Genomic DNA, 18144 nt, shown 5'->3' on the forward strand with positions numbered 1-18144 from the left:
CTGCAGGTCCTAGGTCTGATACATTGCGAAAAAGTAAGCAGTGTATCCGACCTGTGTGAACATACCCTTAGAGCTTGAAATAACTTACCATTGTCCATTGCTTGAGGGCATTTCTGTTTTTGACCTTTTTAATTACGCTTGCCATTTCTTTTGAGGAATGAAGTATGAAATATATTAATGGGAAGATTATCACTACAAGTTTGCATCCTAAACACTACTCCGGGTCATAAAATTTTTGAGCTAGTAAGTTAACAAATCAAATGCAAATACAGCAAGGAGAAGTGGTTTAATAAAGCATATGGACTGTTCCAGAGAAAGACATGAGCAGACAGGAGGCTATGGTTGTAAAGTAGATATTTATTCAGTAGAGAAGTATAATAAACCAAGTTCCAATCATCAAAACACTTATTGCATACCGGTCCTAAGCTGGTCACAGAGCTTCAAACTGTGACTAGTGCATCAGTTTACAATAAATAAAAAAGTGTACTCGAATTGCATCTCCCTCTATTGAGCCTCCTATAGTATCAGAAAACCTGCTAAACCTTAGTGCATATGTGGTGCAGACTATGAACCCAACAACCACCACACGAGCGATTAAATAAGTTGTGCAACAATTGCAAAGTGAAAGACATAAGGGGGTTATCCTACATTAATAAAGATATTAGAGATGAAAAATGTGCTGCAGTGAAGAGATGACAGCAGATCTTCCATTCCACCCTAAAGTTTTATTGCATGTATGTATTCGGACTACAGAAGAGTAGCGAATTATGCCACTTCAGCATAAGTACCTCAAATTTACAAAGAATTGGGCAGCAGTTATTGAAGATCCAGCAGGGGTAGAAAACACCGCATAGGTTTACATAAACTTACAAATATTCAGGAATCATTTTGATAGACAAAATTATACTTACAAAACCACCACAAGTAAAATAAAATGACAGATATTAAGCCAAAAGTCTTCCAGTTATTCCAATATGCTGACAGAATCTATAGCATTTTATATACAAACCTGCCCAAATCCTAATCACTGCAAAACCAGAAGACTAATGTGATTCAGGGAGATTTTCAGCAGAATTTGGGAGGCACTTCAGAGAAACACATTCCGTCCTACCAAAAACTTAATGCAACTGAAAATTCCATGAGAAGACTAAAAATGGAATGGACCCCAGACATAATACAGAATCAAGTCTCTATACAAAAAATAAAAAAAAAGTTAGATTATGGCTACATTTAAATAGTGCTACTTTGACGGGACGACATCATTCGGCGTCACAGCATCCAGATAAAAGCCATCAATTTGGTCTTTGTACATTTTGTAAACTACCGGTCGCTTCAGTTTCATGGTTGGGCCTTAAGCATGAAAGAGGAAACAAACAATTAATTATATTGTGCTAGCAACAATGTCTACAACCATTTTTTACATTTTACTATTGAACACTTCAAACAAGGATGGACAATCTTTAATACCCACCTAGTTCTCCTCCAACAATAGTAAAATCCCTGTCAAGAATAATCCACTTCTGAACCTTTTGTGCATTTGATGTGGACTGCTCATTGACTGCGTTTACACCTTCTTGAATAGCAGCATACACCAGCTTGTCTTTGTGTCCAACTATATCAGATACCTTGGTAGCTTTACTGCCAATTTTCTGGCAAAATTCTATGGCTTCAGTAGTCAGTTCATCTTCTGGTTCCCCAGTGTCAGAGTTTACATTGCACTATTGGCGAGAAGAAAAAATTACACATACATACGCGATGACCAATCAAAATGTAATGAAAACAGAATTTTTGTACTTACCAGTAAAATCCCTCTCTTGTTGAATTCACTGGGGGACACCGTACCATGGGTATAGGCCGCACGTCAAACAAACCTCGCTAATGATTTTATTTGAATAACCAATGCTTTTATTCTTCTATTTTCTGTAAGTATGGAATAAATCTTGCGTATTGCAAAAAAATAAAAACACAGAAAAAAATAATAAAAAAAACAGGGTGTTGCACTATTTCTCCTTTCCTTTATTGAAGTCATAGGATTTATCATGCCTCGAGCATCGGGGGACTGCAGAGCTCCGTGGTACTACTAGGACCAGAACAACTGCAAAAACCTTCTTTGGATTGCAGAAAGACGTTTCTGGTCCGTCCATAAGCCATAGACAGACTACAGGTTGGACTGTTTCTCGGTGCCGTTAGAGCGGTGGAAAACTTTATATACTTTGTTTTATTTCAAAGTGTTTGGATCTCACCTGATTTTTGCCTGCTCTGGCCTGAAAGATATTCATTGTGGTCATTAGAGCCAGGATTTACCTATAGACGCATCCAACGCAAATTGGCATCGGCAGAAGCGAAAGAACGGATCCGGTAAAACCTCGAACAAGTTGGTAACTAGGCCCAGGTGGCTGCTTTACAGACCTGAAGTGCAGAAGCCGGATGCTGCACCACCCAGGAGGCCCCAACTGCCCTAGAACGAGCAGTAACCCGGAAGGGAGGATCCCTACCCTTAGAGTAGGCCTTTTTAAATGGCCAAAAAGGATCCAGCTAGCAATGGTGGCCTTTGAAGCTGGGCCACCCTTATGAGGGCCTTCAGGAACAAAACAAAAAGTCCACCCTCTGGAAAGACTCAGTGACTGCAATGTAGACCCGAAGGGCTCTAACGAAATCCAGAAAGTGTACGGCACATTCCCGTGGATGAGAAGTTTTCGGACAAAAACGAAGGACAGTGGCCTCATTAAGATGCAAAGAAGAAGCCATCTTCGGAAGGATGGCACTGGAGGTAGCGTTACCAGGTTCTTATGAAAAGCCATAAACGGAGGTTTGTAGGACAAGTCTGACAGGTCAGAAACTCTACGGAGAGAGGTGATCGCCACAAGGAAAACTACCTTCCAGGATAAGACCCCGAGAGAAACTTCCCGCAAAGGATCGAAGGGTGCAGCCTTGAGTCAAGGACCAGGTTGAAATCCCAAGGCTTCAGATAGGACCTATAAAGGAGGAGCAGTGTGTGACTCCCTGCAAGAAAGTCTTAATTGAAGAGTGAAAAACCAAAATGCGCTGGAAAATAGATAGGGCTGAAACCTGCCCCTTTAGGGTAGCCAACCTGCGTACCTGATCCAAAGCCACCTGGAGGAAGGCCAGAATATGCAGGATAGAAAAACGGAGGCGGTAGAAAGAGATGGGATTCACACCACCTCCTTGCTCCTTGAAGACATTATAAATGTAGAACATCTGCACACCAGCTCGCAGAGACTCCTGCAGTCACGTTTACCACCGGTGATGGAATAAGAAGTGTCTGAGGAAACCAGAAACACCCTCCCCTCCGGCCATGCCACGATAGTTGGACACGGCGGGCATGTGACTCAGGTCCGGACGAGGAGCGTGAGGGGGCGTGGCCAGCTAGCTTGCAGCCTAGCAGAGACCCAAAGCTGGGGCCTAAATTAATGGCACCGCCAGGAGAACACCGCGGCGTGTGGGAATGCTGGAAGAGCATATAGAAAACGGACGGCACAGAAGTGTTAAAAGCCCGCACATAGACGGAAGTGTTTCTCACCCACTATTCCCCTGGTAGCGTGAGGGGAGCGAACTTACCAATCAGTCGTCTTCAGGCGCAGCCTGTCACCCCCTTGGAAAATGCACACACCTGGCGTGGCTGTCCGGTATTCTCAACCGCTAGCGCGGTAATAGGGGACCGGGTGACAGAGACGGGAACATCCACCAGTGATGGGCATCCACGGAGGATCAGTGGGAATAGCATATGCCAAAATGGCAGGCATCCACTGAAAGTGGGAATTCATTCTGTCCAGCTGCCCGCAGGGTATTCACCAAGTGGAACACATGAGGGACTCGCACCTAGCACCTAAGAAATCAAACCAAAAGTCTAGCATAACTGCCTGCAGTGCAGCCTCTTACAGACCCTAATCTACCCTCCGCCGAGCACTCTGCTCCCTAGTTTTATAGCCCACTGGGCGGAGCCACACTTTTTTTTTATATTAACCTAGTGTCAGCCTCCTAGTGACGGCAGCCTATACCCATGGTACTGTGTCCCCCAGTGAATACTTAAATACAAACTCACAAACACCTTATGGGATAGTCTCCTCAAAGGTGGCCAGTATGCACAGTACAAAGTATAACTGAAAAATGTCACAAGTAATCTGGTCTAGATAAAGAGGTGGATGAATTGGAGGTTTTACTGTATTTTTATATGGGATGATGCCACTCTTTGTAGAGGCTACAGAACTTCAAGGTGACTTTGAATACCCTTTAACATTATAGTATGGGGTACACCATTTCTAATACATGAGTCAGCAGCTGCAGAACCTCTTTGAGTAAGGGGGAGAGGTCTATCAACCATTAATTTAAAAAGAAGTAGGTTTGCAGCATCTGATTTGTGTAACAGCTGCTGCTGCAAGCCAATATAGTACATACAACTGCAAAATATGCACTGCAGCTTCTGAGGAAATGTTGGGAGCACTATTTCAGTTAGTGGTTGGAACGAGAGAAGGAACTCTACAAAAGTTTTGCAGTTGACTGCTTCTGCAGCAAGAGATTAGTGTCAAATTCTGAAATTAAAATGTGATCCTTCCATGAACAGGAATAAGTAAATCATATAAAAGTTTTAATTGGGAGCATACTGCAACAGCTTGAAGGGATGGAAAAGACTACATCTCATCATTCTCAAAATTTACTAGCTTAGGCCCGATGCACACAACTGTAGAATTCAGACTTACAGGAGAAATTCTGTAAACAGAAGCCACAAACTTGCCTAGATTATCCCCTTCATTATCTACATGGTAGAGTACATCTAACAACCAGATGTGTTTTCTTAGAGGGCTGCTCAAGATCCTCTTCCCATGAAGTGAAGCGTTATGCTTGCCAAAAGTTACCTTAAGTGTCAGCAGCATTGAAAGAAATTTTCTCTTGTCTCCAATTACCATGGTATTACTAATTATTGGTATATGTTCCTTCATGGCATCCTCGATTGGCACAGGAGGGATATTTTCACCACCTGCTGTAATAATAAGTTCTGTAATAGAACACAGTCTGTGAGCATACACATCTTTTAACACGCATTTACACCTTGGATACACCTTTTGTCTACATGCAATCTGCAACCTACTGAAGGACAAGATCATTGCGGATTGAACTTTCGGCCAGGCTTATTTTAGGGCAAACCTTTTTCTGATCAATGGGGTAACCGGGACAATTCCTCCCACACCATTTTATTTTCCAGGGAAATGCTCTGCATGCCAATTTTAGAAAACGTGTTATTCAATAGTTTGCATAGGGAAATTTGCATAGGTTCAATACAATTCATTCATGTATTTCAATACCAAGCTGTGGGGCCCCACAGCTAAGTATAGTAACACATGAATATTGTTAGAGCGTGGCTGTGTGATACAGCCATTGCCACGCTTCCAAGTCCTGACAAGTGTGCGCGCGCTGTAAGCATGAAGTGATGCGACCAGTGTCTTACTAATGATAGCCGGAACTGTAGACAGAAAATGGGGGTGTTTTGGAGTGCCCCCGCCATGTTCTGTCTTCAGTGCATGCGCTGCCGCTGATTAGTGCAGCGCCGGCCACATCCCCTCATGCTGATCGCGCACTTCTTGTCAAGAGCGGGTCAATGGCTGTATTACACAGCCGCAGCTCCGCTCTATAACGGCGGAGATCAGAGAAACCTCATCTCTGCTGCTATTCCCCTGAATGCTGCGATCAAAGCCAAGCGTATAATCATTTACCTCACACATTAACCCAATGTTGTCCATTATGACTGAGGAACAGGACGGGGTTAATTACTATTAATGTGAGTCACATGGAGGTTCAAAATTTATAATCACTTGTGCCTCACATTAAGAAGTGAAAGAAAGCAGTTATTTTATAACCTCGTAAACATAAATGATGCTATAAATTTGTTATTCTGGTCGAGACGATACCGAATGTGTATTTCTTATGTATTGAGACTTATGTTAAGGTTTATTGTAAAAGATGTGTTTGTAGTTTTTATTTAACATTACTTTATCACGCACATGTAGGTTCAAAATTCATCACACCACATGTCTCATCAGAAAATGTAAGAACTTTGTTTTCTATTTTTTTTATTATTGTTGGCAAAGTATCGTTTTGGTATCGAGGATCACAATACTACATGAAGTATCGGTACTGAAGTCCAAATTCTGGTATTGTGACAACCTTATGTTTGCATTACATAACATGAAAGTGGTGATGGAATATTTTGTCTAATAATTATTCATTCCTCCAAAAAAATAAAAATATCACCTTTAATTCTACCAGTAATGAACAAGAATCCTTTGTCATCATGTTTTCCAATGTCTCCAGAATGCAGCCAGCCCGTTTCATCTATGGATTCCCTTGTTTTGTCTTCCATGTTTAGGTAACCCATAAAGACATGTCGACCCCAGAATAATACTTCTCCACTCCCATCACCATCAGGCTGGTAAATGTTCGTTTTACAACCAGATATTACTTTTCCACAACTATAAAAAGATAAAAAGTAGAGAAGGGGGGGGGGGGGGGAATTAAAAAGAAGAGGAGCTTGTTGGTCCACAAAACAGAACTAATAATAATTGTGATTTTACAGGGTGTACAAAAATCCACTAACAAAAACGAGGGCAAGATTTGTGCTCCCCAATGAATATAACAAAAAAGATTTTAAATACAGTACAAAAACCTTATTAAAAAAAAAAAAAATAATAATTACTAAAAATTATGCCACGAGGGAGGTGGAGCAGAGGAAACTTAATTGTCAGTGTGAGGGAAGTTAACCCCTAGGGGAGCTGCACCAGTGAGAAAAACAAAAACAAAGGGACAATGCAGCCCTAAGGCTTGCCTACCAGACCGCTGGTGCTGCTGTATACCACCACTAAAAGACTGGAGAGACTGAGGGATGATTGAAAGAAGGCCCCTGAAGAAGTCACAGTCATTTGAGAGACGCAGAGTGATGCCATGGAAAACCTGATACTCCAAACCACGCACTCCTGTGGTGCTGGCCCCTAGAGCCCGTCTGAGTATCAGGTCATGTCTGTCTCCTACGGACACTAGGCGAATACAAAAATCAATCCATTGTCTATAGAAAGGATATGGCCTGTCTGGGCCGAGTCAAGACTTCTTCCTACCTAGTGTTAGCCTCCAAGTAGCAAGGGAGTATACACCCCAGTGCGGTGCTCCCACCCCAACAAATACAACGAGAAATGTGTACAACAGAATAATTCTCAGGCAATGGAAATGCAATCAAATCATTGAGAATTCCAGAAAATCTACTGCCTTACAAGTTAAGTCATACCTGGTGATTCTGAAAGCATCAGGCAGAGAAACTGTGTGTGGACCAGAGCTCTCACTCATTCCATAAAGTTCATATACAGGAATATTGAGGCTGAGGAAAAATTCCAGCGTATCCTTTGTAATGGGAGCAGCTCCAGTGTAGCATTTCGTACAGCGGTCCAAGCCAAGAGCTTTGCGCACTTTCTTAAACACCAATTTTTTGGCCACATGATAGGTTACTGGTTGGGGAGAAGCTCTGTAGGAGTAACAATCCAATAGTTAAGGCCAAAAAAACAAAAAATACAAAAACAATGGAAGTGTCCAACCTATAATCCTACCGTGGTGATCCAATGATCCTGGAATAAGTTTATAAATCACAGTTCTTTGATACAAAAAGCATGCCACATTCTCACACTATTACGAAAGATTAGTGTTAAAGCCATTATTCAAGAATATCCTATTGATTTCAGGAGGATCTACTAAAACAATATTCTATAGCATCTTACCCATTCATTCTCTTCAAGTTTGTTTCCAAGCCTACACCTTTTGCCCAAGAAGCCACCTTTCGTTTTATAGTTGAAGATTTGGCTCCAACGGCCTTCATTTTCTCCTGCATTTTCTCCCACACCCTTGGAACACCCATAAACGCAGTTGGTCTTACTTCTTTTAAGGTGATTGCCAATGACCCCTAAAGAAACCAAATGCAGGTTAAGCCTCAGTTTTTTTTCAGTCACAAATACCGTAAATGCTAAGCAGTTTGACAAGCAAGACAGAAAGTTACCTTCAAAGCATCTGGCTGGGCAAAATAAGTGGCTCCTCCATACTTCATAGTCAACCAGATGTCGATCATCTGAGCTGCAACATGGCTGAGGGGCAAGTAACTGATCACTATCTCTTGTTGGTCAGTAGCCTCTCTGAGACGAACGGTCGTTCCAGCTGCAGCGGCTGTCCAAGTGATCTGAAATAAAAAGTCTGTTATAGCTTTAATATTTCACTGGATCTGCCCTGTAAAACCAGGTCTTTTTACCCTATTAAGAGTATTTAGACATCAGAGGAGTCTAAAATGAAGGACTACCTGACAGAGCGATCAAACAATGGCATGTTCAGGTTGGTGGAAAAAAAACAAAAAAAAACAAAACAAAAAAAAAAACTATGGCTCATGGAAGCAGGGAGGGAAAAAGCAAATAAAAATTGCCTGTGGTGGGAGGGGGGGTTTGAATATTAGCAAATGCATGTTAAAAGGGTTAAATGTTAGCCCAGTTTGTAAGTAACAGATCTACTTAACCTCTTCCCTTTTTGGCCACTTTTGACCTTCCTGACAGCCTCATTTTTCAAATCTAACAAGTTTCACTTTATGTGGCAATAACTTCGGAATGCTTTAGCCTATAAAAGCGATGGAGTCGTTTTCTCGTGACACATTGGACTTTATTTTACTGGCAAAATTTGCTTTATACGTTCAGTATTTAATTGTGAAAAACTGCAAAAATTTTCTTTTTTTCTAAATTTCAATGTATCTGCTTGTAAGACAGGCAGTTAACGGGAAAAAAAAAAAAAAAAAAAAAAAATTGTTGCTAGTGAACATCCCCCATATGTCTACTTTAGATTGGCATAATTTTTTGAACATCCTTTTACATTTTCTAGGACGTTACAAGGCTTAGAACTTTAGCAGCAATTTCTCACATTTTCAAGAAAATGCAAAAGGCGATTTTTACAGGGGCCAGTTCAGTTGTGCAGTGGCTTGGAGGGCCTTATACATTAGAAAACCAATAAGTCACCACGTTTCAAAAACGTCACCCCTCAAAGTATTCAAAACAGCATTTAGAAAGTTTAATTTGCTTTAATTCCTAACGTCTAAAGGGTTAGAGGTGAAAGTTACATTTTTTCCGGAAATTCATTTTTTTGTAACACAGAAGGTTTTACCAGAGAAACGCAACTCAATATTTATTGCCCAGATTCTGCAGTTGTAAGAAATATCCCACATGTGTCCCCAGCGTGCTTATGGACAAGCACAGGCCTCAGAATGAGTGGAGCACCTAGGGGATTTTGGGGCCTCCTTTTTATTATAATATAGTTTAGGCCCCATGTCAGGTTCGAAGAGGTCTTGTGGTGCCGCAACAGTGGAAATCCCCAAAAAGGGACCCCATTTGGGAAACTACACCCCTCAAGGAATTTAATTAGGGGTATAGTAAGCCTTTTGACCCTACAGGTTTATTGCAGGAATTATTGGACGTAAGCTGTGAAAATGAAAATCTAAACTGGATTTAAAATAAAATGTACGTTTAGCCAATTTTTCTTCATTCCCACAAGGACTAAAAGGAGAAAAAGCACCACAACATTTGTAGAGCAGTTTCTCCCGAGTAACAGCTGTTTATGACCGCATATGGGGTACTGTTTGGACACACGGCAGGGCTCAAGAGGAAAGAGCACCATTTGGAGTTCAAATTTAACTGGAATGGTTTGCAGAGGCCATGTCACATTTGCAAAGCCTCTAAGTGGCCAAAACCGTGAAAACCCCCCAAGAGGAACTCCATTTGGGAAATTTTACACCTCTCAAGGAATTTATCTAGGGGTATAGTGAGCATTTAAAAAAATTATTCAATGAAAAATCCATGGGTGTGTGATAAACTTTGAAGCACTCCTTTATGCACTGGCCAGGTTTCACAATGATAAGTTGTCTAGTCTTCTCCCCCTTTTGTAATTAACTTGCCACCTTTTTTGGGTACTTCCTTTTTTTTTTACCAGTGGAGGGGATTTCGCCATGAAAAAGTGTTGCCCTGGTACAATACATGGACCATCGCTTCTAAAAGTACTGGGGCCCTCCCCTTACTGGTTCCCAAATATAAGGGCCTTGATAACCGCCTCCTGAAACTGAAGGAATGTCCTGTCCGGCCTGCACATTGGTATAACACGTAAGAGTTCTACAATGCCATCTGTACCATGCGCACGGACAGGTTTTTTTTGTACCACACCTATGTTTTACGCATGGCACTGTATGGCTTCAGTACTTGATCAGAGAGATCTATCCTTCCCATGTACTTGTTGTAGCCTAGGATGCAATCTGGCTTGGGGGGGGGGTTATTGTAGTGCTACCTCGGACAGGTACAGGGGTGCTGCCGATACCGTGTATTGTGGTCAACATAAGGACTTCCCTCATCCTTATACTTGACCAGCAACATGTTCTTGCTGTGTAGCACCCTGCTTTCTCCCTTTTAGGGGTTGCCCAATCATATTTTGAGAGAGGCCTCTCTGATTTTTGCGCACGGTGCCACATGCTACAGTACTTCTGGTGGAGAGGCATTTAAAAATAGTGGGATGCTGGTATAGAAGTTATCCACATAAAGGTGATAACCCTAGTCCAGCAGTGGGTGCATCAAATTCCACACTATTTTTCCACTAACTTCCAGGACAGGGGGGCATTCTGGAGGTTCTATCCTGGTGTCCTTCCCTTCATAAACCCTAAACCTGTAGGTGTACCCTGAGCTGCTCTCGCGCAGCTTGTACATTTTAATTCCGTACCTCGCCCTCTTGCTTGGCAGGTATTGGCGGAGTTTAGTCTCCCCATAAAATGTACAAGGGACTAGTCTATTGCAATGTTCTTTTCGGGGGTGTATACTTCTTGAAATTTGGTGCAGAAATAAATCAATGATTGACCCGATTTTGAATAGGCGGTCATACGTGGCGGGCACTCTTCATGATCATGCAAAAATGTCACAATTCTTTCAAAACGTGTCTGGGTCATTGCCACGTGGTATAATGGGGTGTTGTATAAAATATCCGTACTCCAGTATTGCCTAATCTCTGGCTTTTTTATTAAGCCCATATGTAGGAAAAGGCCCCAAAATGTCATCTTCTCTGCCTCCATGGGGGTCCACCTAGCAAATGAGGACGTGGGATTTCGGGCTAGAAATTGCTGGGCGTATAAATTAGTCTGGGTCAGTCAATAGTCAATTTCTGCGAGGCCTACAGTCTCAAACCGAATTCCTGAGCTGCCTATGAAATCTTAGAATTCTCAGGGGATGGGTTCCACATGTTATCACTCATTTAGGGGGGGGGGGGGGGTTATATCAGCTGATGTTCTGGGGCATCTTTGCGGGGGTTCCTCATCACTGGATGAGGATGATGAGGTCAAGAGGAATGGGGCAATTTCCTCTTCTCCCTCGCTGGCCGATTCAGTGTCAGACGCCAGGATGGCGTATGCCTCTTCGGCTGAATAGACCCTTTGGGATGATTGGGACATTTTTATTAGGGGGGGTATGTAGTGCTTCAACACGTGCAAGGCCTGATTTACACGAGCATGTGCGTTTTGCGCGCGTAAAAGGCACTTGACAGCTCCGTGTGTCATCCGTGTATGACGCGCGGCTGCGTGATTTTCGCGCAGCCGCCATCATAGAGATGAGGCTAACCGACGTGAGTCACTGTCCATGGTGCTGAAAGAGTTAACTGATCGGCAGTAACTCTTTAAGCACCCTCGACAGTGCATTCCGATCACCATATCGAGTAACCTGTTTAAAAAAAAAAAAAAAAAAAAAAAAGTTCGTACTTACCGAGAACTTCCCGACCGTTGCCTTGGTGACGCGTCCTTGGTGACGCGCCTCTCTTGACATCTGGCCCCACCTCCCCTGATGACGCGGCAGTCCATGTGACCGCTGCAGCCTGTGCTTGGCTTGTGATTGGCTGCAGCTGTCACTTGGACTGAATTGTCATCCCGGGAGGTCAGACTGGAGGAAGAAGCTGGGAGTTATCGGTAAGTCAGAACTTTTTTTTTTTTTTAAACGTTCACGTATATTGGAATCGGAAGTCACTGTCCAGGGTGCTGAACCAGTTTAACTCTTTCAGCACCCTGCACAGTGACTGTCTCCTGCCGGGTTCGGTCAAAACAAGTTCGGCCGAACCCGGTAAACTTCGGTTCGGTCATCTGTAAGACACTCCGTTCGGATGTTTGTAAACAGAAAAGCATGTGGTGCTTTTCTGTTTACATTCAGTTTGACAGCTCTTGCGCGAATCACGCAGTTCGCACGGAAGTGCTTCCGTGCGACCTTCGTGGTTTTCACGCACCCATTGACTTCAATGGGTGCGTGATGCGCGAAAAACGCAGATTTAGGCCTCATGCACACGACCGTAAAGACACCCGTTATTGCGGGTCGTTATTACGACCCGCAATAACGGGCTCATAGGCTTCTGTTAGCCACGGGTACCTTCCCGTTTGCTCACGGGAAGGTACCCGTGCCGTTAAAAAAGATAGAACATGCCCTATTTCATGCCGTAATAACGGCACGGGCATCCCATAGAAGTCTATGGGGCTCCCGTAATCATGGGTGGCTCCGTGTGTTCACCCGTGATTACGGGAGCGTTGCGAGGTCAGGGGACTACCCGGTCTGCAGGCCACAGCCCAGTGGCGTAACTACCGCCGGGACTACAATGAAAACTATGGCAGAGCGGGGAGGTATCTCCCCGCTCTGCCATAAACAAAAGACATGTATCCCCTATCCTGTAAAAAATAAAAATAAAAGACGTTCATACTTACCGACAACTTCCTGCTTCTCCAGTCCGGTCTCCCGCCCGTTGCCTTGGTGACGCGTCCCTCTCGACATCCGGGCCGACGTCCTGGATGACGTTTCAGGCCATGTGACCGCTGCAGCCAATCACAGGTCAATCACAGGCTGCAGCGGTCACATGGACTGCCGCGTCATCCAGGGATGTCGGGCTGGATGTGAAGAGAGGGACGCGTCACCAAGACAACGGCCGGGTAAGTATGAATTTCTTTAACTTTTATTACAGAAAAGGCTGTCCCTTCTCTCTATCCTGCACTGATAGAGAGAAGGGGCTGCCGATTAGTGCAGTGCTATTTTGCTGCCAAAAACGTGCTCGTAAATACGGGTGGAATACGTGTGACACCGGACCCATATTTACGAGCACGGGTTCGTAAATACTGGTGCAAAACGGGTGGAATACGTGTGACACCGGACCCGTATTTACGCCAGTATTTACGGGTGTGAAAAAATACGGTCGTGTGCATGAGGCCTTATAGAACATGTCGTGAGTTTTTTTCAGCGCACTCACGCTGAGCAAAACTCACGGACTGTCTGCATGCCCCCATAGAGTAATATAGGTGCGTACGACACGCGTGAAAAGCACGCGCGTATATTACGCTCGTGTAAATGAGGCCTAATACTCAATTTATTCTTATAGGGGTGGTTGTGGGTGTTGTGCTTCTACACATGTATATGAAATTTATAGGAAAAAAAAAAAAAAAAAAAAAAAGAGCTACAACGGTCACTATGCTATGAAACTAAAATTTAGTGACCGAACGTCAGTTAAAAAAAACTGAATGTCCGTCACGAACTGACGCTAAATAGAAACTGTAAATGTACAGTCTCTATGCTATCAAAAAATTTGTGAACGAACTTCATTTAAAAAAACAAACTGAATGTCCATCACTAACTGATACCAACTAGAACGCTGTGAACTTACTCAAACTGTATAAAAAAATATATATAGGTAGAACTTCTGCTATAATTTTTTTCCAAAACAGATGTTAGTAAACACCCACTACTCTAACGCTACTTTTTATTTTTATAGTTTTATAAAAATAAAAAAAAATTCAAAAACCTGCGTAAACAAATTACTGAGGCAGATTATAGACTCCGCACTCAGTGTCCGCAGGGCAGACCCAGGGCAGGGCAGGGCAGGGCAGGGCAGTGTGTAAAAAAAAATAAAAATACCTGCGCCAATAATTGAGCACAGATGACGATCAGCACTCAGTGGACACAGGATGCACAGTTAATTGGTGCGAGTAGAAAAAGATGAAGAAACCTTGCGCCAAGAAAAAAAAATTACCATGGATGCTGATCAGTGATGGCGGTCACTGATCAGCACTCAGTGGCCACAGGGAGGTGCAAAAAAATGTCCTGTGCCAGGACGCAAAAAGGGGGAAGAGTACAGGGATAAGTCGTTTAGTGACAAAACAAGAGCTGCTGCAAAATAAAATAAAAATAAATAAATAAAAATCAGCAGCAGCGCAGATCATGAGGACTGTTCACTCAGCAGCAGGATCGCAGCACAGAAGGCCTCAGAACCGGTAAGTATGGCTCACAGAATGTAAAACCAGCTCTGCTCACAGTTCCAAACCGGAATGAGGTGAGCAGAGCTGATGGAGGGTGTTTCAAACACCTGACATGGCTGCGACTGGTTGGTCGGTGCACCTCGTCATCAGTACATGGCAGGGATTGGTGCTGTCCTGTACATGGCACAGTGATTAGCGAAAGCTGCAAAACGGCCGGTCTGAATTGACCGGCCAATTGCAGCGATCACTGATGCGGGGCGGGTAAGCCCTTGTGTAAAAATGGCCTGCTGTTATGAACATTTTTTTACACTGTAACCCCTTCATTTGTTGTATGGACACAGCAAATTGCAGGGACTCATGGCTTTCAATACGACAAATGTTGGGAAGGGGTTAAAGTGCAATTAAACTTGCACAAAACCTTTTGACATTTTAGGGTATGTTCACAGGCAGTGGTTTCAGACGTAATTCGGGTGTTTTACGCCTTGAATTACGCCTGAAAAAACGGCTCCATTACGGCTACAAACATCTGCCCATTGCTTGCAATGGGTTTTACGACGTTCTGTTCCCACGAGGTGTTATTTTACGCATCGCTGTCAAAATACGGCGTGTAAAAAGACGCCCGCGAAAAGGTGCAGAACACTTCTTGGGACGTTTTTGGAGCGGTTTTTCATGGACGCCATTGAAAAACAGCTCCAATAACGACCGTAAAATATGCAGCGACAAATGCGAGTTGTTAGCAAAAAACGTCTGAAAATACAGAGCTGTTTTCAAGCGAAAACAGCTCCTGATTTTCAGACGTTTTGGTAAGCGTGTGAACATACCCTTAGGTGACACGTCACGTCAGAAATTTTGTTTAGAGGGGGTACGAGCGCGGAGACACCCACCAATTTCTAAAATGAAGCAGCAGAAGCATTCAGGTGAGCGCTGTGCGCCTTCGTACACAGTTTACTCGGCTTCCGTAAGCAATCAGTGGAGATCCAATCGCTGAGACCCCCCCCCCGCCTTCCCCCTTAGAAAGTCTGAGTCAGTTTCTGCTCAGCTTTCCATGACATGTCACAGAATTTATGAAACTTTAATGTAAATGCAACAAGCACATGGTACTTACATTGTCATGGCTCAACATTACTCCCTTAGGCTGCCCTGTGGTTCCGGAGGTGTAGATCAGGATGCAGCACTGGTTGGGCTTCTGGGAAGAAATTATTTGGTCCAACTGTATATCTGGGACTCCTTTTCCCATCTCCATGAATTCTGCCCACTGCAGGGATAAAAAGGACAGTGAGAATCCTGGCATTTGTTCCTCGAAAGAAACAAAAAAAAACAAACATTTTCGGTAATTTTGGGTTGAGAACGGACAAAAACAGTGCAGCTACGATACAAGAGACAATTTCAAAACTTGTAGGTTGTGACTCATGACTAAGAAAACATTGTTATACCAGAGATTTCATGTCGTGCCTTCAGAGCTCCTAATGTAGAAACGTGTAGACAGTAGACCAGGGATGGGCAGCCTTTTTGGCAAGGCGTGAAGATAAAATAAAAAAATAAAAACCAAACAAAGAAAGCACTGTGTGCCACGCAAACATAAAAAAGTCATTTAACCCCTTAATGACCAGCCTATTTTAGACATTAATGACCAAGCCAGTTTTTACGTTTCTCCATCGTCTCATTCAAAGAGCTATAGCTTTTTATTTTTGAGTCGACATAGCTGTATAAGGTCTTGTTTTCTGCGGGACAAGTTGTATTTTTTAATAGCACCATTTTGGGGTACATATTATTTATTGATTAACTTTTATTAACTTTGGGGGGGGGGGGGGGGGGAGGAATAGAAGAACAGCAATTTCGCCACACTTTTGCGTCCTAAATTTACGCCGTTTAGCATGTGGTATAAATAACACAACTTTATTCAGCGGGTTGTTGCGATTGCAACGATACCAAATTTGTATAGTTTTTGTATGTTTTACTACTTTTACACAGTGAAAACACTTTTTTTTTCAAAATTATTTGTTTTTGTGTCTCCATATTTGAAGAGCCGTAACGTTTTTAGTTTTTCGCTGATGCAGTTATATGAGGGCTTTTTTTTGCGGGACGACTTGTAGTTTTTATTGGTACAATTTGAGTAGATGCGACTTTTTGATCATTTTATCACAAGTGGAGTTCTAAAACCGGATTGTGTTGCTGTACTTCTGTATTGTGTTGCTGTATTTCTGTGTTTGTGAATCTGTTTTGATTGCTAGCAAATAGAAGATAGCAAAAACTCACACAATTTAAAAAAAAAAAATTTGTAAATTTTTTATTTTTTTATTTCCCTTGCAGATTCGTTCCAGCTGAACAGCTGACGAGGGGGAAGGGGTTAACTGGACACAGGTGGTATAAATTAGTCAGCAGACCTCATTTTGAGCTTGCTCTTTCTGAGCTTGGTGGTTTAAGTGGCTTGTGAACTAAGTGGAGTTCTAAAACCGGAGTTGAAAAGAGGAGTTGACGCCCCAGTAAGTACTCTTCTTTTTCTTTGACAATTGTTCGCTGTTTTGGTGTAACTTGGATAATGGATAGCAAGATTGGAGGTTTTCTTCAGTGCACAGTTTGTCATATGTATACACGACTGGAGCCGGAGTTCCAGGGTGAATATCTCTGTGGCAGATGTGAGCATGTTGTTCACCTGGAAGCTCGTATTAGAGATCTGGAGGAGCAGAATGCAACACTGAGGAGGATAGACAATTTTGAGCGGAGCTTGCTGCTCACAGAGCATGCAGTTAGTGGGTTAGAACTGGAGGGTGAAGACATGGGTGAGCAGGATCAGGTAAGTAGCTGGGTTAATGTAGTTAGGGGCAGTAGAAAGGGGTCAAAGACAAGGAAGGCCGATCCGGTTTCTGGCATTCCAAGCAAAATTGCCAGGTTGGGTGATGATGCGAGGGTGTCAGTCTCAGAAAAGGCAGCCCTAGTGGATACTGATCTCCCTAACAGCCGGGAGAACAGCCCAGCTAGTAGTCGGCGGGATGGTAATGCAGGCAAGCCAAGACAATTGATAGTTGTAGGGGATTCTATAATCAGGAAGACGGATAGAATAATTTGTCGCCAAGACCGCCTCAACCGAATGGTTTGCTGTCTCCCTGGTGCCAGGGTTCGGCATGTGGTGGAACGGGTGGACAAATTGCTGGGAGGGGCTGGTGATGATCCAGCTGTCGTGGTCCATGTCGGTACCAACGACAGAATAAATGGTAGGTGGAGGAGCCTTAAGAATAATTTTAAAGAACTAGGCTACAAGCTGAAGGGAAGGACCTCCAAGGTTGTATTCTCAGGAATACTGCCTGTGCCATGCGCATCACAGGAAAGACAGCGGGAGCTTAGGGAGTTAAATGCATGGCTGAAGTCTTGGTGTAGAGGAGAAGGATTTGGGTTCCTAGAGCACTGGGCTGACTTTTCATTGGGGTACAAACTGTATTCTGCAGATGATTTGCACCTAAATGGAAGGGGGTCCTCTGTGCTGGGGGAGAGAATTCTAGCTGGGGTGGCGGAGTATTTAAACTAGGGCTGAGGAGGGAGGTCAATGTAGAAAAAAAAGGGGTAGCCAGGTTAGAGAGGGGTCAGACTATATTGGTGGGGGGAGAAACAGAATGTGGGGAGAGGACTATACAACAAGATAAGGAGATCCTTTCGTTACAAAACATCAGTGTAAATAAAAAGGACCGATTAATGTCAAATCACATTTCTGATAATAAAAGTGAAAAACTGACAGGCAAGTTAAAGTGTATGTTCACAAATGCCAGAAGTCTAGCAAGCAAAATGGGGGAGCTGGAGGCCTTGATACTGGAAGAAAA

At 43.3% G+C, this 18144-nt stretch overlaps 1 protein-coding gene across 4 annotated transcripts in view; it reads right to left on the reverse strand.

Annotated features, from left to right (window-relative positions):
- Positions 1–341: 341 nt before the first annotated feature.
- The window catches only part of ACSBG2 (acyl-CoA synthetase bubblegum family member 2), a 79385-nt gene continuing 61582 nt past the window's right edge, over positions 342–18144 (reverse strand). For all 4 annotated transcript variants that reach the window (XM_075863301.1, XM_075863321.1, XM_075863311.1 and 1 more), the window contains 8 exons: positions 15438–15587; positions 8051–8227; positions 7776–7957; positions 7292–7525; positions 6268–6485; positions 4875–5014; positions 1472–1718; positions 342–1350 (listed from right to left, as the gene is read on the reverse strand). In XM_075863301.1, the coding sequence (XP_075719416.1) occupies positions 1241–1350; positions 1472–1718; positions 4875–5014; positions 6268–6485; positions 7292–7525; positions 7776–7957; positions 8051–8227; positions 15438–15587 (1458 nt within the window). In that variant the 3' untranslated portion in view covers positions 342–1240. The remainder of the gene's footprint in view (positions 1351–1471; positions 1719–4874; positions 5015–6267; positions 6486–7291; positions 7526–7775; positions 7958–8050; positions 8228–15437; positions 15588–18144) is intronic.

This window comes from Rhinoderma darwinii, chromosome 1 (genome assembly GCF_050947455.1).
Source record: "Rhinoderma darwinii isolate aRhiDar2 chromosome 1, aRhiDar2.hap1, whole genome shotgun sequence".
Lineage (NCBI taxonomy): Eukaryota > Metazoa > Chordata > Amphibia > Anura > Rhinodermatidae > Rhinoderma > Rhinoderma darwinii.